The sequence below is a fragment of the Prinia subflava genome, chromosome Z, assembly GCF_021018805.1.
Source record: "Prinia subflava isolate CZ2003 ecotype Zambia chromosome Z, Cam_Psub_1.2, whole genome shotgun sequence".
Taxonomy (NCBI): domain Eukaryota; kingdom Metazoa; phylum Chordata; class Aves; order Passeriformes; family Cisticolidae; genus Prinia; species Prinia subflava.
In genome coordinates this window covers 77,574,562-77,595,483 of record NC_086283.1, presented here as the reverse complement: position 1 = coordinate 77,595,483, position 20,922 = coordinate 77,574,562, and the positions used below count along the sequence as shown (strand labels likewise).

The 20,922-nt window shown below is 37.2% G+C and overlaps 1 protein-coding gene across 2 annotated transcripts in view; it reads right to left on the bottom strand.

Moving 5' to 3' along the window:
- RIT2 (Ras like without CAAX 2) overlaps window positions 1-20,922 on the bottom strand; it is a 182,354-nt gene that overhangs the window by 83,282 nt on the left and 78,150 nt on the right. Inside the window, exons 4-5 of one of the 2 annotated variants that reach the window (XM_063422887.1) lie at window positions 9,242-9,433; window positions 6,125-8,257 (exon numbers count right to left, since the gene is read on the bottom strand). In XM_063422887.1, the coding sequence (XP_063278957.1) occupies window positions 8,192-8,257; window positions 9,242-9,433 (258 nt within the window). In that variant the 3' untranslated portion in view covers window positions 6,125-8,191. Of the gene's footprint in view, window positions 1-6,124; window positions 8,258-9,241; window positions 9,434-20,922 lie in introns of those variants that run through there. The other variant, XM_063422886.1, reaches the window with a different exon arrangement.

Below are 20,922 nucleotides of genomic sequence, written 5' to 3'. Positions count from 1 at the left end.
CTAATGAAAATCATCATTAAATGTAAAGACATTGTATTCCACACCACCTCAGGGAAAATGTAAAGTGAAATCAACATTTCAGTATCTAAGTATTTATGACAGGAATACCCCAAGGGTTGCCCATGGTGCTGATGAATATCCTGTACTGAGCACAAAGCTGGTGTTAGATTACTTTGCTAAAACATGCAGACAGACACCAGCACACAGAAAACCCTGCATATTTGTGTCGGTGCTTGCACCAGATGACTAAAAAATATTGACAAGACATATTATTCTCCATATTAACATTTTTAATTGTAGTCAGTGGGAAAAAATGACATAGAAACAGAGCGAAAGAGCATTTCATGACTGACATAGGAAATACAGCAATGGTAGAAGGGAAGTCCATCCTTTTCTTCTTTTAGAAGCAACACTCATGAGGAGAAGGTAGATGAAGATACTAAGCTGTATCAAACAGATTAATTTCAAATAAACAGTACAACATACCCTAACTCCCAGACAGGCTCTGGGGTTCTGATCAGCAAAATTATCTGATTAGTAATATAAATTACTAACACTGAAACCCAAATTTTGATATTTTGTAGGCATTAAATATCATGAGTTTCAAGGGCAAAAATATGCTTTAAAGTAATTTTAAATAAGGTGACTTTCTGGATCTTCTTGAGATAACTGTGGTATATCCTACAATATACTCAGATATTTTGAAGCTGCCATTTCACATAGATTTTATATAGTAAAATTTGGATACTGTGGATCAGGTATTAACACGTTTTCTACTTCATTTACTTTTTTGTACTGTATCTCAGGAGGCGGAGGGGATAAGAGTTTTTTTCTTTTTATTTTCATGACTGCACAACTTAAACAATGTCACACTATGTGAATCTAATGTTGCTATTCTTAGGCAAGTTGTTAGATATGATTAAAAACAAACCTCTCTAACTTCCTAACTCATCTGGGAAAAAAAAAAAAAAGTGAATCATTAAGATGAGAACACAAGCAAATCTTAAAAAATCAAAGATGATTAAACTGATTAATCTTCATTTCTTTAAATGCTAGGTCATGCTCTTATTATTAATAACACCATAATGAGCTGTAATTAAATTCTGGCAAAGTTTCTACTTTCAAGTAGTTTGACCTCCTACTGCAGAAAATACATAGGATACTATCCTAGTTCCCAGAAATTCACATTTTTGTACAAACAACTCACTCTGTAAATGTGGCTGCCTATATTAATATGCTACTTTGCAAATGTAGGGTTTTTTTACAAAGTTGCTCTTTACTGTCGCACTTTCAGGACAGCATCTATGCTTAAATACAGATGAACTTGAAAAAATCTAATGAAGCATATGCTCAGTTTCCTGAACTGGAACTGTAGTAAATTACATATAAGGGTTGGGCTGAAATTTTGATTTTGCCGATGTAAAAACAGCAACAAGTATGTAACGAGATACTTGCCCATTACATCCTCTTTCAGACCTGTGTGCCCCTGTGGGGAAAATGACAGGATAAATCCTGAGGTATGGGAGATTGTGTTGCTTCCAGCATGGAAGGTGGAGAGGCAGAACTGTGCCCTAGTCAGCACTGCTTGATATGGTGTGTTCCTGACCCTTCCTTCTCTGCATTAACAACAGGGTGGTGCCTGGCTTGTACACAGTGCTCAAGAGCAAGATTCACAGGGAAATGAGGACTTCAGCAAATACTTGGAAAATTAATAACATGGCATTTTGCAGTCAGTCCTGGAGCAGGGAAAGAAGTGGAGTGAGAGACACACAGTGCTTTCCTTACACTTTGCTATGCTGGTGAAAAATGAACTATAGAAGTCCTTCAGGGATAATGAGCTTTCTCCAAAATTTTCTTTTTTCCTGGTGTCATTTACAGTAAAGTTAATTTTCTTTTTAGTACCTGGTACAGTGCTGTGTTTTGGATCTACAATCAGGATAAAGTTGACAACACAGTGAAATTTTAGTTGTTGCTCAACAGGGCTCACTTCAGGCAAGGACTTTTCAATGTCCAATATACTTCCCCTGAGCAGGTGAACAAAAAGCCAGAGGAAAGCATGGCCAGGACAGCTGCCCCAAACTGGCCAAAGGGATACTCCATACCATACAATGTCATGCCCAAGACATAAACTGGGGGGATTTGGCCAGGAGCTGCCTACTCCTGTTTGGCAACACACTGGACATCAGTCAGTGGGTCTTGAACATCACTTGTTTCTCTCAAGCTTTGTTCCTCCTTCTCTCTCCTCTTCATTATTATTATCATTAACACATTACAAAAAAAGTTTCAGTTATTAAAGTGTCTACTGTTTTTGTTTGCCTTTAAATTTTCCTCCCTATGAGGAGCAGAGGGAAATAAGTGAAGGGCTGAATGGTACTTAGTTGCTGGCTGGAGTTAAACCATAACAAATATCCAGCACAGGCATCAGTACAATGGCTCCTGACTAAACACTAATCACCCAACAAATGATGCCACTGTGTTTTCCCTTGCAATTTGTATTTCTCTGTGTGGTCATTGTGTAACCAACATCTTTTCCTCTGAGGGATTCTAAGAAAACCTGCAGCACCCTGAACTTGCAATCAAACCCTACACTCCTCCAACCCTGCAGGAGTTTTGTGTGGAAGTTTTATTATGTCACTTGCCTGCTTTAGTCACAAAGAAAGATACTGCTGGCATAACTGTCAGACGATAACCTTCACAGGAGTCAATCTGTGTTAATTTGCAGGACAAGTGGACAAATCTCAGCCCAAGAAGCAACCTCTATCAGTAAGGCAAGAGGTGGGAGAGCCTCTCCATACCTTCACACCTCTCCTCTGAGGAGTTCTCCCACTGAAGTCACACATGGTCGTGCCAAGTCAGGATTCAGGACATGGGGAGAACAAAAATCTTTGTGGTGGATGGTGATGTTAAAGCAGGTAGAGATAAGAAGTACAGGGAGCCTTTCAAAACAATATAAATTGTGCTGTTAATATCCCTAGCAGTGAAGTGACCTTGCAATACCCTCCCCTGTGTATACCCTTGTCTACACATCCTGCTTTGTCCTGCTTCAGCTACAAGTAATTAGCTGTCTTTGTTTTTATCTATGAATATCCGGGTTTTACATTATAAACATTTTATTATCTGCAGTGCAGCTATTGTTTTGCTGTTGTTTCTTTTCCTAAAGAGCAGCTTGTTATCTGCATTTTAGTCCCCTTCAAATGTCTTCTGCTCCATGTTGAAGGAATTACAGGACATACTAGGTGGTTCACCATAGGTTAACACAATTATAAATTGAGAAATTAGCCAACAGTTTCATTGCAATTGTGTGTCTGATGGCATTTACTGCAGCCTGGGTAATGTGAAATTGTGGTTTGGAGGAATTTGTGGAAACATGAAAGCATTGTAATGACAAGGAGGTAAACTCTGTATAAATGAGTACTTGCTAAAGACTGTTGATAATGATAGAATTTCCTTCCAAAAATTACAGTTGCAAATTGCATTGGCATGAAAAAACTCATACCCTTTTTTCTTTTTCTTTCTTTCTTTCTTTCTTGGAAGGGAAAACACTAAAAAGGTTCTTTTTAAAAAACTATATGAGAAAGACTTCTTAGGACAATGACCAGTGTAAAAGAAATGTTGAAAAATCAAAATCAATTAAAAAAGTAAATAGAAGTTAGAGTCTTAGAAGAACATGACAGAATCCAGATATGCATTTTGATAATGCAAGAAAATTATAATTCAAAGGTCTGACAGTTTCCTAGGATAATAAAACACTGTGACAACTTCAGTAGTTTTAATTCCAAATATTCAGACAACTGTCAGAGCTCCATCAAAACAGCAAAAATGGCTTATAATGTACAGATGAAGATCAAAAAAGCGTATGATGTGATATCATGTGAGAAGGAAATGTGGAGGCAAGTGCATGTAACTGATGATGGCAACTCCTTACAAATATAATTCCTTTTTGTCAGACACTGATGGAAAATGGAACTGCATGAATATCCATGGGAAATGAACAATCAAATGGAATCAAGTTGGATGAAAGAATTATATAAAAGTTCAATTAAAAATTGAAATAAATAGAATCACTGAGGTTGGAAAAGCTCTTTAAGGCCATCAAGTCCAACCATTCCCCCAGCACTGCCAGGGTCTCCACTGACCCATGTCCCCAGATGCCACATCCTCAAGGTTTTTAAATCCCTCCACCAGTGCCCTGGGCAGCTGTACCAGGCCTGGACAGGTCTTTCAATGAAGAAGTCTTTCCCTGATATTCAACCTGACCCTCTCCTCTCACAGCCTGAGGCTGTTTCTCCCATCCTGTCCCTGTTCCCTGGGAGCAGAGTCTGCCCCCCTCCCCCCGGCTGTCCCCTCCTGTCAGGAGTTGTGCAGAGCCAAAAGAACCCCCTGAGCCTCCTTTTCTCCAGGCTGAGCCCTTTCCCAACTCCTTAAGCTGCTGCTCATCAGACATTTGCTCCAGACCCTTCCCTAACTCCCTTTTTCTGGACATGACACAGTTTTGAAGAATTTGCTTTTCTGTGCCTTAGTCGCCTCTGTATTTTTCCATTATATTCCCATTATAATTTTGTTGTTATTGTCTAGGACTTTGTTTGCTCAAAAATCAAAGAAAAGATGAGTGTATTGTTCAGAAGTAGTTAGCAGCAATAACAGAATGAATCAGTAAGTTTTGATTCTAAACTGTAAAGATGCCAGAAACAATTTTATAAGTTTTCACCTCACCAAAACACCGCCACAAAAAGGCAAAAAAGGTGGCTATCTGAGCCTCCCTCGGCTGTCAGCAGCAAGACAGACTTCTTCCCAGGCAGATACATCTCATTTTATGAGACACTTCTATGACATGTGATAAATCCTGGTTTTCTGCATAGATTTTATAGAGAGTTTGGCCAAGTAATTTAATTTCATAATTTACAATGTCTGTAATTAACACAAATGTATACTATTCTTTGTCAATAAGCAGTGAAAATGCATCTCCCTTGACTTGCAATTCAAGTTCAGAAGGAAAATTTAACTTTTAATTTTTTGTGTGTGGCATTGGTCTGAATAATGGGAAACAAGAGTCTTCAGTACAGACATATCTACCTAACTTACATTTAATTTTTTCAAGGGAAAGTGGAACTGCTGGTGTTAAAATACAGTTACGAATTTCAAAGCTGTTTTAATCCCAAAAGCAACAGAATTCAGCCTGATGCTAAGGTAAGAAATCCATTACACTGCAGTTTCATGATTCATAATATGAGTAAAGGAGCATCTAGTAAACAGTGCTTCACAGTCATGCACCGAAAATAAAAATAAAAGTAAAATATAACATCATTTTCTGGAAGTATTTTCAGACTCTCAACCAGGCACCAGAAGGTAAAGACTGACAATTTTTGATGTATATACCAAAAAGTTCCTCACACAAAAGAAAATAAACCAGTTTCTAAAAAAATAAAGCTAAACAAAAACAAAGCAAAACAAACCAAAAACGTTTATCTGTCTCAGACACAACTGATATTTCAAGGTTTGAGAAGCATGAAAATACAGCAACTGTCAAAATGAAAACCTAGAAGTTGACACTCACACTGTCTGATAACCCGTAGACTTATCTTGAGTAAAATACAGAGTAAAATCTCATTGAAGTGAGAATATTCAGCTGGTTCTGATCATAAAAACTTACTGTAATCCTGGTTTGAGAATTATTTTCTGGTATAATAAAACCTTAGGGGAAAATAATACAAAGCTTTAATGTATTTTTCAAAGATGAATATGTTCTAATTAGATATTTATCAGTTACAAATGTTTTAAACAGTAAGAATCAGTTGTTCATCTGGAGTAAAGTGACAAGGTTTACCTAAAGTGAAAGTATCAGCATTTTCAAACAGCTGGTCCTGCATGTTTCTGAAAATATTATGATAATTAAGGACATACAAACATACATTCATTGATCTAATGACTTTGTTGTTTGAAAACACTGAAATTAAAATGTTACCTAATCATTTAGTTCTGTATTTTTCCATGAAATAGCTATGGAGTATAATGCACATAATACTTAAATGTTTCTTAGAGCAATGGCTGAAGAATCACCAAATGGACACAGATAAATGTTCCAGGCTAGGCTGGATGGGACTTGGAGCAACCTGGTCTAGTGGAAGGTGTTCCTGTCCATGGCAGAGAGGTTGGGATGAGATGAACTTTAAAGTCCCTTCCAATAAAAACCACTTCATGATTCTGTGAATGCCTTAGCAATTCATGCCTGTTCAGTGGGGGATGGAGGTTGCCTTACCACCACATATACATCAAGATAATGATTTACTCTGTTTTCCACCTAGTTTTTGCACAATTTCCCCTGTGTTGTTCAGAGAAAATTGAAAGTCTTTATTCTTTAGGCTGGTGAATATAACTAAAATTTTCTTTCAGAAAGAGTACAGACAAACCCATTTCTTAGGACATTAAAAATCACAGGCACACATAAAGACTATAATTTCACTGAAGCCATCATAAAATAAAAATAACATTTAAAAATAATAAACTCATGATTTTTGTTTTTCAGCAGTGTTTCTCTTAAGTTACAATTATAATTGCAGATTAGTTTTGTTCTTGTAGTGCTGTTGATAGATTTGAGGAAAGCAGTATACATCACTAACTGTACTGTGTAAGGATTCACATTTCAAACAATAGCTTCTGCTGGCCAAGCCACTACAGCCTGTCTGATTGTTACAGAATTGTCATTAAATGGAAATGATGCCCAGGAAGGTTGAGCTTAATGTTATGCCCTGAAATAACGTGAATAACATTACAGTTGTTTTAATGAAATTTACAGGAGAAAAATATCATTAAACAAAACAACAGTATTAGCCCTGGTGCCCTGGTCAAATTCCAATCTGGCTGATTGCATTCTGACACCTACTATTTTTCAGCTGTTTGAATTTGCTGTGCCTGTGTACCTCCCTGTTTGTTCATTGATATGTTAATGCCCTACATCACCAGCTCATTGCTGCCTGTCACTCCAGAGTTAGTTGGCTGTCACTCTCGACCATCCAAATGCTTTTAATGAAGCTGTAACCACAGTGCATGACCTTGAAAAGATCCCTTTCAATCTACCTTCCCAGAGCTCATCCATTTACTTAGATATTGCTTAACCTTACAAGCAAGCATAGATAAAACTTATTTCAGTTTTTGTTAAACATACAGCACAGCCTCATGTCCGAGTACTGAAAGAGTGAAACAATGAAGAGCATGAATATGTGCTTAAAGTTGGGCACAGTAGGGTCCTCCCACACACTGGGGCTTCAGTTTAGGTCAGAAAGATATTCTGAGCAGTATCTGCTCATCTCACCCACTTAACCATGATTTGCTTTGAACTGTGGAATGGACAACAGTCATGGACTAGAGATAGTTTAAAAACAAGATCTCAAAATATGCACTCCATAAAAAGTTGCTTTTCTTTACTGTTGTTACATAATACACGCTTATGGACATATTGTCACATTCAAAAGCTTTATTTAAAGGAGCAGATCTGGTTTGCACTACCTTACTTGTCTTTGACTTAGGGGCCAAAGTCTAGATTGCAGAATACTTGAGAAAAGCTTTCTGACATTGCAAAATATGTTGGTATTTATAGAGGAAAACATTCTGTAGGCCTAAATTCTGTTTCATTGAAAACTTTTTAAAAATTTAGGACCATAATTTGGAATTTATTTGTTCACATATTCAGGCAGGATCATCAGTTATGACTTTATAGAACAATTTTTAGTGTGTTTAAGACATCTCACAGGCTTAATTTCTACTATTATTCCCAAAGGCTTCCCCATGCCCCTTAATCTAAAATTCTGTAGGTGAAATCCAGATATTCATGCACAGTAATATGCCTGTTTGTGAGACCAGACAAGATCACAAAGGAGCATGTAAAAGTATTTAAACCAGACATACATTTTTATATATTTTGACAATGATTAAAATATAAAAGTTCATCAAAAGGTTAGATTAGAAAGAGATAGTGCCAGAGATCGGTGAAAGAAGAATTAGAGTACCAATGAGGAAATAGAGCACTGCTGAAATCTCATCTAGGGGTAACTGTAGGCAATAAATTTTATCCTGCTTTCTGATCAAGTGTATGCCCAGCTCTCTCAGCAAAACAACTGAATCAACATCCTTCCCCAAAGCCACATTCCTCCCGTTCTGGTGTATAAGCACATGGCACTCATGTTTGAAGCCCCTGTTAAACTGCAGTAGGATTGTCACCATTAGGTTTTGTCACAGCCTGATTTGGGAGGAAGCCAATGACCTGGAAAACAGATGTGAAGTTTTAAATGTACATAATCAGACTTTTAAGACTGATTTCAGGCTCAATGCTGTCTTGCATTTTTTTCAGGTAGATAAATAAGACAACAAAATGGGGAGAAGAGTGGCAGGATAAGTGGAAAAGAGTACATAGGATTGTGTGAGCACAGATGCTGATGAACTAAAACCCACCATTTTATTTAAGTGTTAGATATGTAAGCACAGAAGTCAGATATTTGGAGGCAGTTCTAGTTGTAGATTAGGTGTATTTTCTGTTCAGTACCAGGTCACAACCAAGCCATTCTAATATGATCTCTCTCTAGCTCACCAGTACAAACAGTAAGAAAGAAGTAGAGAGAGAGCAAAAGGAAAAGAGTGAGCAAAGATTATTAAAAACATTGAGAGAGCCACAGTCATTGACCTTGTAGTCAAAAAAAATCTGTTGCTCTATGAGTGGTGGTAGCTGAAATCTTGTATCCAAATCAAAGTGAATTCACATCTTGCATGTCCCCATTTTACCTGAACACTCTGATATCACACTTGATCTTCATATATACTTCTTCTCCTTCTTTTTTCTTTTTTTTTAAAGACTGAGCTTAAAAAACGATTAATCAAATCTAGTATGTTTTGAGGAGAAAAACCAAATCTCTGCTTAATGGCTGCCAACATCAAAGAAACCCAAGGGTTTTTTTCCACAAAGACTATGATTGAGGCTCTTTTTATATTATATATATATGAACATACATAAGTCTTTTTACAACAGCAAAGTTTTTCAAGTAAAAACAGAGGAAGTTTAGGTGTGATTTGCCAAGCCTACTACAAGTTCTACAACAGAAGAATGAAAAGCACCACAAAGACTTAAATTCATTAAAATTTTATCAGTCTTGGATTAAATCTCTTGTGCTAATAATTTTCAGTAGCACTGTACAACAGATGCTGCAGAAACCCCTGAGGCAGCCAAGCCAAAACCAGCAGAGAAGTCACTTACCTGTCTGAACTCCTCCAGGTCTATTTTGTTTCCCACCAGCACCACTGGGATGTCATAGGTGTGCCGGACACGATAAATGAGTTCCTTAAACTCAGCTGCTTCTTGAAAGGATTGGCGGTCTGTGATGGAGTAGCAGATAATGAAGCCTTCTCCACCTCGCATATACTGGTCCCTCATGGCTGTGAATTCTGCCTGCAAACAGGAAGAATTAGTAATTTGTATTTACTTAGTAATTTGGCAAACAAAATTACCCATCCGTAAATAACAAACTTGAAAATTTCCCTAGTTCTCTAAGTTAATTCACGTTGCTTGTTTTACCCTTTTAAACACTGCTTGCTGAAATTTGTGCATCCTTCTCTGTTCATCAACCCCAAAAATAAGGATTTCTCTTTGGACTTTTTTTTTTTTTTTCTTTTGCCATCAAGGGAGCTCTGTCCTCTAAGAATATGAACTTATTATGTAAGTGCCTGCATACAGAAAATACTGTCTCATGTGCTACTAGAAATTTCTTCAGTGCTGCCAGAACAAACAGATGACTTGCAACAGAATGGATATTAACAAGTGTAAAAGAAACTATATTACTTCCTGGGAATTGGAGACAGGTACAAATTCCTTATTATGAACTCAATTCAAAAGCTCAGTAATATCAAAAATACATTCATTAGTTGCAGAAACTTTGGAACAGTGCCTAACAAAACAGGGAACCGATCTGCAAAAAGTTCTACTTTTTCAAAGGATCTCAGAAAAGATGGAGGTTTCACTTCAGTGTAGGATAATATGATTAAATGAGAATGAACAATTTCAAAGAGTGCAAAAATTGGCCCCATTCTCTCCTCCTTCATTTTTCTCATTTTATGTTTATTGTCACAGCAATGCTTCTTGTTACTGGTATGGTTCTTTTTCAGAAGCTTTTAATAACTGCCACATTGTACAAAAAATCAAGATTTAGTTTTCAAAAACTAGTCTCAGGCACTGTGGCTTGAGAATGTGTTTTAAAGCCAGTTTCTTCCTCAAGTTTGTTTGCTTTTCTTGATCACAGCCCAGAATAACCCAATACCATGGCAACAGTCGGTCAGGATCAGAATCCTCCTGACAGAATCAGTTCTCCAGAGATATTAAGATGCAGAAAGGTCTGATAAAAAAGGAATACACATATCAACATTGGACCATTTCTGTGAGCAGCAGGATGCAGTATAAAATCCTGTCTTTTTTACTCTATTGAGAATTTAGGCTAGGATTTTTAAAAACAGTTTAGTTTACATATATATCCTCAGCCCTTGCTGAAAATTGAAGGGAAATGGATTTCTTATGCTCTTTTAAAAGTCTCAGTCTTAAATCTCTCTCAATAGTTGCTCATGGTGATTGACAATGCTTCCTGTGAATAGACTTTCATGTTGACCATTATCATTTATTTATGATGTATCTCCTACCCAAGGGCTTTATATATCATTCAAAACATTTCACCTGCTGCAGGAAAAAGTTCATCCAACTAAGCTTCAAAATGGCAGACTAACAGGCAATTTAAGGGTAGGATTCTGCTTTGAGACTTACTCAGAATTTGAAAATCTCTAAATTATCCCCCCATAGCACCCCAGGAGAGTTTATTAGCTACCAAGCTACAAGATAGACTGGATCAAGTTATAACACAGCCCATCCTCTGGAAACTGGATGTGCAAGCAGTAGGGCAGCTGAACACTGAAGATATCAAACAGAAAGGATTCCACACTCTATGGTTTGGACAAGACACTGAACAGAGCTGTGTCTTTGTTCCCAGGTATTTTCCAGCCATCTACATTAGACACCTACTAAATTGATAAATGATGCAATACAAAACTATACATCACATTCAAAGTCTCCAAGTTGAGAGCAGGGACTGTTACTGACTAAACACAGTCATTAAATCCATTATCCACCCTCAGACCCCAGGATTTTAAACCAGAACAAAGATCTCACTGGAGCCCCCATCTCTTGTGACCCTGATTTTCTCTTTCCCTTAGAGAAAACAAGTCCCTTAGAACTATTCTACACCATTATTAGGAGAATAGTCTCCTTTATAGGAGGAACAGAACTACTCCAAGATTCCTTCAGGTTGAACAGACAATGGAAACCCTCAGCAAAGTTAAATTTGTGGATTAGGCTTCTGAATTTAGCTGGCTGTGCAGCTGCAGTCCACTGTCTAAGCTGTCCTTGTAAAAAGTGGTAAGCAATTCAATGCCATTAATGGACTACTGGCTGTTTCTGATGATGGAAAATAATTATACCATTGATTATCTAATTATCTATTTTTTGCACCTATTATTTATTTTTAGAGGATTTATACAACTGAGTGGAGCTGATAGCTAAAAGTACATGTTTTCACATGGAACCTAGTAACAAGCCAAGATGACCTGTCTCCTTGAGTAAGAAATTTCATAAATCAACTACTGTACCACTGTATGACAACTCTGCACAACCTTTTGCAAAGAATGAGCTCTGTTTAAGTGAGGTGATCCACCTCTAGGAAGTGCTCAGAACTCTGTACACTCACTTTTAGCCATTTATGGAAAACCAAGAAGGAATTAGGTCACACATCCCTGTTTAAGTTACAGTAAGTGATGTTCTGGAGCATGAGTACTCCCAGGATCACTCCCCAGGGATGTTTAATGGCTTTCCCTGACTGACAGGAGGCCCTGGGTCCCTAATTTCACACACTGAATCATTTTAAAGGGACAGAGTTCTCAGCTTTTAGAACTGACACTTTTGAGTCAGAATCATCTGCCTACACATTCTGGTTCATGCCAGGGCATAGTTAAGACTTTCAGGATAGAAATGAGTTTACCTATGAAATTTTTCATTATGACATATTATTACTGCTGATAAATTAGACTAAACAGGCAAAATACTTTAGTGTCATGTTTGCAATGATCCATTTTGAGAGGCATTAAGTATTCTGTGCAAACTGGATTGAGGACATATACTTGGCTTTCTGTTCTTAACTCAGCTAGTAATTTTCATTCCAATTTTTTTTGATGTTGACATTAATTTCTCAGTTTTCTTCTCCTTGGCATGATTGCTCAGTACAAATTCAAGCACTCCAAGGTCAAACACAAATAAGCCTGTTTTTTGATTTCAAAAGAAGTGTTGTTTTTTTTTTCTTTTCATTAGGACCCTCACCATAATAATATCTACCAAGAGAATGAATAAATTTAATTGCCAATAAATATACTAAAATCTTTGTAAATCTGCATGCACATTATATTGCATTGAAAAGACAAAGAACTGAGAAGAAATTGCATCTCTTAGTTAATTAAGTTCAAGTCTTATTCCAGATTCCACTTTTTTTTCATTTTCTCTACAGTTAGCAGAACTAAAATCCAAGTTAACCTGGGTTTTGTGAGTGTTCAGGTGTAAACAGAGACAAAGCAAGAAGTTTTACAGATTTTTCAGTAGTTTTATTTTTATGTTTTGCCTGGTTATCTTAAAAAATAAGCTGTGAATCTGTCACACTAATATCTTCTTTAATTGTTTCTTGCTGTAAAAGAGACCTCCGAAAAAATCATTCAGGAATAGCACTGGATAAAAATTTCTACAAAATAAAGGGAATATACAAAAAATTCTCAAGTCAGTAAATGCCAAGGGGGAAAGACAGAAGGAAATCACACCCCCTCAAAAGGAAATAAATTCTGAAAATTAAAGTGAAATTTGTCATGCTTGCAGCACTTTGCAGCTTAACATCAGTCTTGAGTACTCTCTTGTGTATTGTGACTAAGACTTAACTGAAAAATGTGGTTAAAACCTCTTTTGAAACCAAATCATCATTCATCTTAGGAGATGCAATGCTTGAGAACAAATATCAAGCTTGGATAGAAACAGAACAAAACTTTTCTAAAAGTTAAAAAAAGGCAGCATAACTTTTTCCTTTTCTTTTTCCAGTATAAATGAATTAAAAAAAAAAAAAAAAAAAAAAAAAAAAAAAAAAAAAAAAAGCACCACTAATTCTCATAAGACTATATATTTCTACCTGCTGTTGAAGAACATTGACAAGAAAGTCTCTTGATGGTTAGATTGCTCCTAGTGAGATGTCACATTTGCCTTTCTTCAGTGATCAGGCATCTGATATGATTTTTCAAAGGTATGAAAATGGCCTCACAATGATATCAGCATCTTGCTCAACATGCTTGGATGTGTCTCATCCTGTGGTACTGAACTGCCTACACCCAGCTTGATTCACTTCTCCCTTATTTCCAACCCCCTACTCTCTCTCTTCCTCAAGCTTTCCTGGGAGGCATTAGAGCAGAGCTTGCTTCTGAAGGCTCGGAGAGAGGAAGCCTTGAGTCTATTTGCACACTCCTTGCTCCTCTCATTACAACACTCACTCATTCCAGCAGCAGCCCCACATTTTTCCGGATCTGTGTGGAATTGCTGGTGTACCTGTAGAAATCTATCTCATTGCCTTGTAATCTCTCAAAATTCTCAATTCTAGCAACACTTTGTCTTTCATAATCCAATCCATTCATGCCAAAGAAATATTTCCATAACTACCATTGGGAGAAAGTTCCTAGTTCCACATTTTATCCTCCTGTATATTCTTGCTTTTCCTAGAAGTTTTCAGAAAACAGCTTAGCAAACAGAAAATACCTAACCCCTGTTTTCTCTCCTTCATCTTGATTTATACTCTTTTACCTCACATTTCATAATGATCAAGAGACAATTTTTCATAAAGAGTAATCTTTTAAATTAATTTTAAAATGCATACTGTTATCATGAATATAAAAATAGAACTTATATGTTTGTTTTTTTTCATTAGCGATCAGAATCTTTTCCAAATAAGATGGGTATCTTAATGCGTCCAGAAGAGGAAACAAAGTCATTGAGCAGTAAAGTCACACTACACTTAGCTACCTAGACCTTTATGAAGGATTAGTCTATGTGTTGTTATCAAACATAAGTCAGAGTCTCATGTTCAGCTCAGGACAGCCCTGCCTTGCTGACTGAAAGAGTCTAGGATGATATATAATAAGGTTCAGTTTGTTTCTTTACTGTTTCCTAAGTATTTCCTCCTGAACAACGTTGGAGAAGGAGTGCTGGGCATGTTGTGCGTAGCTAAGAGATGGCCTTGTCAGCTGCAGAAAGGATAAAAGGGAAAGGAGAAGAACAAAACAAAACAAAAAAAATGGACAAGGCAATGAGAAGAGGGTCAGCATCCCTGCCTCTCTTTTTCAATGTGTGGTGATGTGTTTCAGCAGTAAACACAGCTTGGAAGTGCAGTCCTTCCCCACACTCCTCAGAAGTGTGGTGCTTAGAAATTTAAAGATGCGGCACCTCCGAAGCAAAGGTGTCATGTTTTTCAAACTACACACACACTCCACACATTTTGATGTCTGTTCTTTTTTTTATGATCTTGGCTTGTATCTCTGGAAGAGGTCAGAGCCTCCCCAGGGAGGCCAGCCTCACAGTTTGAAGAATGTCACTTTCTATATCTTCTTGTCTTATATCCTGCTTGACTTTAGAACCGGGAATCTGCTAACAGATGTTCTTAATCAAAACTGTCTCCCTGATTACCACAGGGGTCGTTCTTATTATAAACTGGTTTTTTTATATATTTCTAGTGAACACATGAGGGGTAGGATAGGTTCTTGCAAACAGGCAGGATATTGTTCATCTATGGCAATGAACAAACAAGGATAAAATGAACAAAAAGGACACAGGAAACTCGGGGGAGGGGAAAACAATCTTCAAATCATGAGAGAAGAAAAATTTAAAACAATAAAAAATATGTGAAGCTTCATTATTCACTCAGAATTTTTATTAAAGGTGGAAAATTTCTTCTGTCTCAGGAAAATTTTTGCCGATACCATAAAATGTTACTTTTTAGCAGCAAATCTTTTTTAAAGCCAAAGTGCAAACCTCCCATATCTCTCTGTTAGTAAATTCTCCTACAAACATAAGCATCACAGTTGACTTCATTGGGATTACATATCATCCACCTGGCACTGTTTGTCATAAAGTGTGCTTTTCTTTTACCTCTTGAAATAGGTTTACCTGGTAAAAGTACACTGGTGAGAAGTGCTGTGATAATTATCTGATTTTCATGGACTTTGTTAGTGTTTTATTCTTTGAGAGAGGAGGAGAGGACAAAAGCAAGTAGTTTATTAAAAACTTATTTATAATAGCAAGCAGCAAGAAACCTGCAGCAGTTACATTTCAAATAAGAAAACATCTATTTAAGATGTTAGCTGGATATTGCATGTTATAAAGGTTGTAATGCCAGTACTAATCTAGATGCAAAGGACAGGCTTAATTTCATCTGGTTTTTGCCTCTTAAGAGGTAGTCAGGTATTCTAAGTTTAGAATCATAGCCTTATTTAGTCTTCATGTCTCTCTCTCTGCAGTCACTAGAGAGACACAATTGACTCCAGAGAGCAACTCAACCCATTCTCAGGAAAGCGTTTAAGGTGCCAGGGGTGTTTTTATTTTGTACATCTCTCACTACCTCAACAGAGACTAAATAGAGAGCCCTGCCTCTGATGTCCACAGTATTCAGGCATGCCCTGCCTAGTCATATCCTTCATGGATTTGGATGATAAGGCTGCTCCTCCTCTCCATTTTAAGCTTTTCATTTAGCTTCTACAAGGCTGTTTCATTTCCAAAGGAGTTCAAAAGATCAAGAGAATGTCATACCTGATGCTTAAAGCCAATTGAGGATTTTTCCCTTCACAGCACTCAGCAGTGGGAAATGCTGTTCCTCAGCATGGGTTGAGTAACACTATGAAATAATAAAGGTACACTTTTTCCACCACAGAAGCCAAAGTTCCCAATCTGCTGCCTTTGTTCACATGAACCCTGCCTTCACCAGCCACAGGTTCCCAGCAATGACACAGCAGAAAAAAAGAAAGCATAGAACACTTTCAACATCACTTCACACTCTCTTCTTGCCTCTCTCTTATTTCCACCAATCCTTTGCAAACGACAACAACAACAAAAGGAGTTACCTAGCAAAAGATAGCAAAAAATTTGCAGCAGGTGGTACTCAGCCACCTGTGCCAGCCCAAACCATCTGCCACATCACTGGGAGGAAGGAAGAGAGCTGAGTAACAGCTCAGAGACAGACCAAAGAAAATGCAGGGGTTCTGGCTTAAACACTGGAGGACAGAGATTGATTCTTCTCCTCGTCAAGTGTCTACACTGCTCTGGTTATACATCAAACCCATCTCTCACAACCTTTTTTTCCCATTCTAGTAATGATTCAGAAGCAGTTCAAAATGGGATTAGTATAAATGAGAATTAGCCCATAAGCTTGCAGTGGAAGTGGATTAATATTATAATCACTCCCTTGATTAATGATCAGTCAATGTCTCACGCCTTATAATTACAGGAAAGAATTCTTGCTTTTGTTGTAAAACAGCAATATCCTTTCTTTCTCTGTATTTGTACCGGGACAAAATGCACATCACTGATGACGGGAGAAGTATGAAGATAAAAAAGATTCAGTCCCGGTTCCTAGCAGACTAATGGCTTTCTGAGTTTTATCTGACAGCTTTCCAAGGCAATATTACAAACACCACATTGTACAAAATCAGTAGCCTTTTCTTAACTCTGGGAATGTACAAGGATAAATCTGAGACCGGCACTGAAATTAACCTGTAATTTAGAAGGCAACTGGCAACCTCTTGTTTAAGCTAATTTATTCACCTGGAAAGAGAAACAGAAGAAGAAGGAGAATATTCATGGCAAGTGTTCTTTCTGGAAGACACGGGTATGATATCCATTTCTGTGAAAAATAGCAGCATTACTTTTTAGCTGCTGATTCATAGGGGGTTTACAGGTTATCTCACCTGGGTAAAGTGATTGGCAGCACCTCAAGACCTTGCCTATGGGCAAGAAAATGGTCCAAGCTTAGTGGGTCAGCTGAATGGATGATCAACAATTTAAGAATATACATGCACTGATTATGAAATTCAAGCTTAGATTTACATTCCTGATTTTCACACAATTTTGGCTGAGAAATTTCTAAAATAATTTCTCTTAATTTCCCCTGTACTTATGCTTTTCAGCAGAAACCTGCTTACTACAGAAACAGGTCTTCAGTCCCAGAAAGGTGATGATGTTGCATTAGACCTCAGTTCAGGATTCTTTCTATAAATTAATGTATTCTCATGGAAAGAGATGGATTCCTTCCCACTTGTTAATACATTGCTGATCTCCCAAAGCAGAAAAGTCTTTATGCACTACTAAAGATCTGAATGTAAAGAGAAATTAATTAAAAATGAAGATAGCAGCTTCTTAATATAGATTACTCAATCATAGGGTAATTCATTATGACATTGCTCTCATCTTCATCCAAATGAGTTTGGGGCTCTGAACTGGTATGTTAAACTTTCACTCTGAAAACCATGAATTTGTGAGGTTATTATTTTAATTTATTTTAAATCATTGATAGACATGATCTATTTTTACCTTCAGTGAAATCATGTTGTTTCCCACAAGTGGAATTTAAGATTCAGGTTCCCCTTCTATTTCAGCTGTGATACTGCTTCCCATGCTATCTGGCACTGCTCTCAGTCACAGGCCATGCAGGATTAAGCCTAGTGAAAAACAGGTGTCAGTGCTCCTTTGCATCTTGAGCACTGATGGATGACTACTTCACTGCCCCTTCCCTAACTGCACAGCATTTTATATGCACTCACTATTCTGTATTCACATGTCCTGCATCATGACTTATGCAGAAAGATTGAGTCACACTAGCCTGATAGAAAAAAAGTAAGTAAAGGGAAATAAATAAGGAGGAGAAAAAGACATATTTGAGCAACTTCCAGTAAAATAACTCAGGACTACAAAATATAACATCACTGAGTGACCATTCTTTCTTACTGAGAAACTAGTAAATAACCTGCACTGGCACTCAGACTCTTCCTCCAGATACAGCTTCCTTTCACTAAGATTCCCAATGTTCCCACTCTAACTGGCCTCCTGCCTCCGCATGATAATATATTTGCCAGTTTTCTGCAACTGTGCTTTGTTAACTTTATTAATCCTGTTCTTCCCAAGATGGTTTGTCATGTGCAGTAATGAAAAGATGCAGTCTATCAACTGGGAGATGATATCTACTTTTTATTCACCCCTAAATATGGATGAAATCACCATATCAATTCTCCACAATGCCAGTAAAAAATCCTCAGTGCTACACTACCTAACTCAGAGAACTGCCTTTTTCTTTTATATTCATGTTAATGGTCTCTCTCTGAGGGATAAACACCTTAGCAATTTTCTTCTAAATGCAGGCACTGAAGCAATCTTCATTGTTAACTACCTCTAAAACCCCCAAATACATTTGGTTTATCATGCACCACATAATACTTCTTCCCCATTCTTATTCGTATGCAAAAAAAGAAAAGAGCCAGTTTTCATCTTTTATCACAAATGCATCATAAATGGTTAAAAGGAAAAGATAATAGCTTGGTACATACATTTCAATAAACAGCAGAGATTAAAAAAAAAAAAAAAAAAAGGCAACAACCCACTAATGACTGCAGCTGCAAGAAAGAGAGTTGCAGGGATTCAGACATGCTCTTGTCAACTTCTGTGGTCATCATAGGCTTGCCACCTTCCCCAGTGAGGTCTTGTGCAGCCTTGCAGAAGTAAACTAGGAGGCTGTGGAGTCAGACACCTCATTGCTCTGATAAATGACTGCAAATTATATTCTGGCTTGCATATATGCTCTCTTGTGATGACTTCCCTAACAAGAGTTCTGACGTTAAAAATTCCACCACACAAGTTTTTCCTCTTCCGTCTCCTGTGCCCTACTCATCAGCAGGCATATAATTTAATCTGAGAACCTGAAAAGGGGGGAAAGGAAGAAACAAGCAATCTGCAGAGTGGCTATTTTAGACTTTTTAAACATTTAATCAATAATGCACATATTTCTGCAACTGAAATTAAGCTCAGTGTTTATTGGAGGGGTGTGCTCCCTGGGGACTACCTAAATCAGCACAAAAGTAATGCAAAATACCTGTGTTGCAATCTTGCATGGATTTTGTATTGCTTACAAAGTGAACTTGTGACATGAAAGGACTGCGTTGTCACGTCCATGTGACTTCCCAACATGCTTTTTCATTTCTATGTGCACAAATATTTCTGAATAATTTATATTGCATTAGAAAAAAAAAATAAACCAAAAACCATGAGGACAAAGGCAGAGCTCCAAAAAAATAAGTCATGAGGTACCTTGGTTGGATCAATAGACCCAACAGAGAAAGTGAAGGATCCAGGGAGACCTTGGAACACTTTCCAGAAGAGGCTACAAAAGCACTGGAAAGGGACTTGGGAACAGGGCATGGAGCAACAGAATGAGGAGGAATGGCTTTAAACTGACAGAGGATAGGGTTGAACTGACAGAGTAGGATTGGATGGAATGTTGGGAAGAAATTCTTCCCTGCGAGTGTGGTGAAGCCCTGGCACAGGTTACCCAGAGCAGCTGTGACTGCCCCATCCCTGGGGGTGCCCAAGGCCAGGTTGGACAGGGCTTGGAGCAACCTGGGATAGTGGAAGGTGTCCCTGCCCATGGCAAGAGGGTTGTACAGTCACTTCCAATAGAAATCATTCCATGATTTTATGATCCTGAAAGACACTCAGTAGCTTCTGAGACATGTGAAAATTCTCCTACACAAAGCCAAAGGTCATCTACATGTCCAAAAGTTATAGGAGTCTGACTCCTTCAGTTTTGTCCAAGGTGTTAGTCAGGCACCACACTAATTTCTGACACAGGTACAATCAATGTGGCCAGTGTTAAACTTTTGAGTTTTTGTCTTCTTAAAAGAAATGATTGTTCTCTGCCATGATTTGTCTCATCTCATCCCATGGCTCTGATGGGAACATGGAACACTCATGACAAAAATTTAGTCTCCTCATCCAATAGGCACAAATTATAAACGGGTGCAAAAATCTATGCAAAATGTGAGAGCTTTCCTCTATGGAATTGAGAAAAATATATATCAAAAATATAGCTTATTAAGGAAAAAAAAAAAAAAGAAAAAAAAACAGAAAAAAAAAGAAAAAAATGAAAAAAGAAAAAAATGAAAGAAAAAAGAAAGAAAGAAAGAAAGAAAGAAAGAAAGAAAGAAAGAAAGAAAGAAAGAAAGAAAGAAAGAAAGAAAGAAAGAAAGAAAGAAAGAAAGAAAGAAAGAAAGAAAGAAAGAAAGAAAGAAAGAAAGAAAGAAAGAAAGAAAGAAAGAAAGAAAGAAAGAAAGAAAGAAAGAAAGAAAGAAAGAAAGAAAGAAAGAAAGAAGAGAAGAAAGAAAGAAAGAAAGAAAGAAAGAAAGAAAGAAAGAAAGAAAGAAAGAAAGAAAGAAAGAAAGAAAGAAAGAAAGAAAGAAAGAAAGAAAGAAAGAAAGAAAGAAAGAAAGAAAGAAAGAAAGAAAGAAAGAAAGAAAGAAAGAAAGAAAGAAAGAAAGAAAGAAAGAAAGAAAGAAAAGCCCTAGACAATAATTTATAATTTCACTAATTATTTTATTGAGTTCCTACTTTGGTCCTCAATCTCTCTTCGAAAAAATCTGGATTGATGGAATAACATTTCTCAGATTATCTAGGTAACAAGCAATGGAGTTCAAAACTTGCTGAGGCTTACTTTTCTGTTTATTTGTTGGTTGGTTGGTTGGGAGTTTTTGTGTGTTTGTTTCCTTGGTAGGAAGGTATTTCACTTCCAA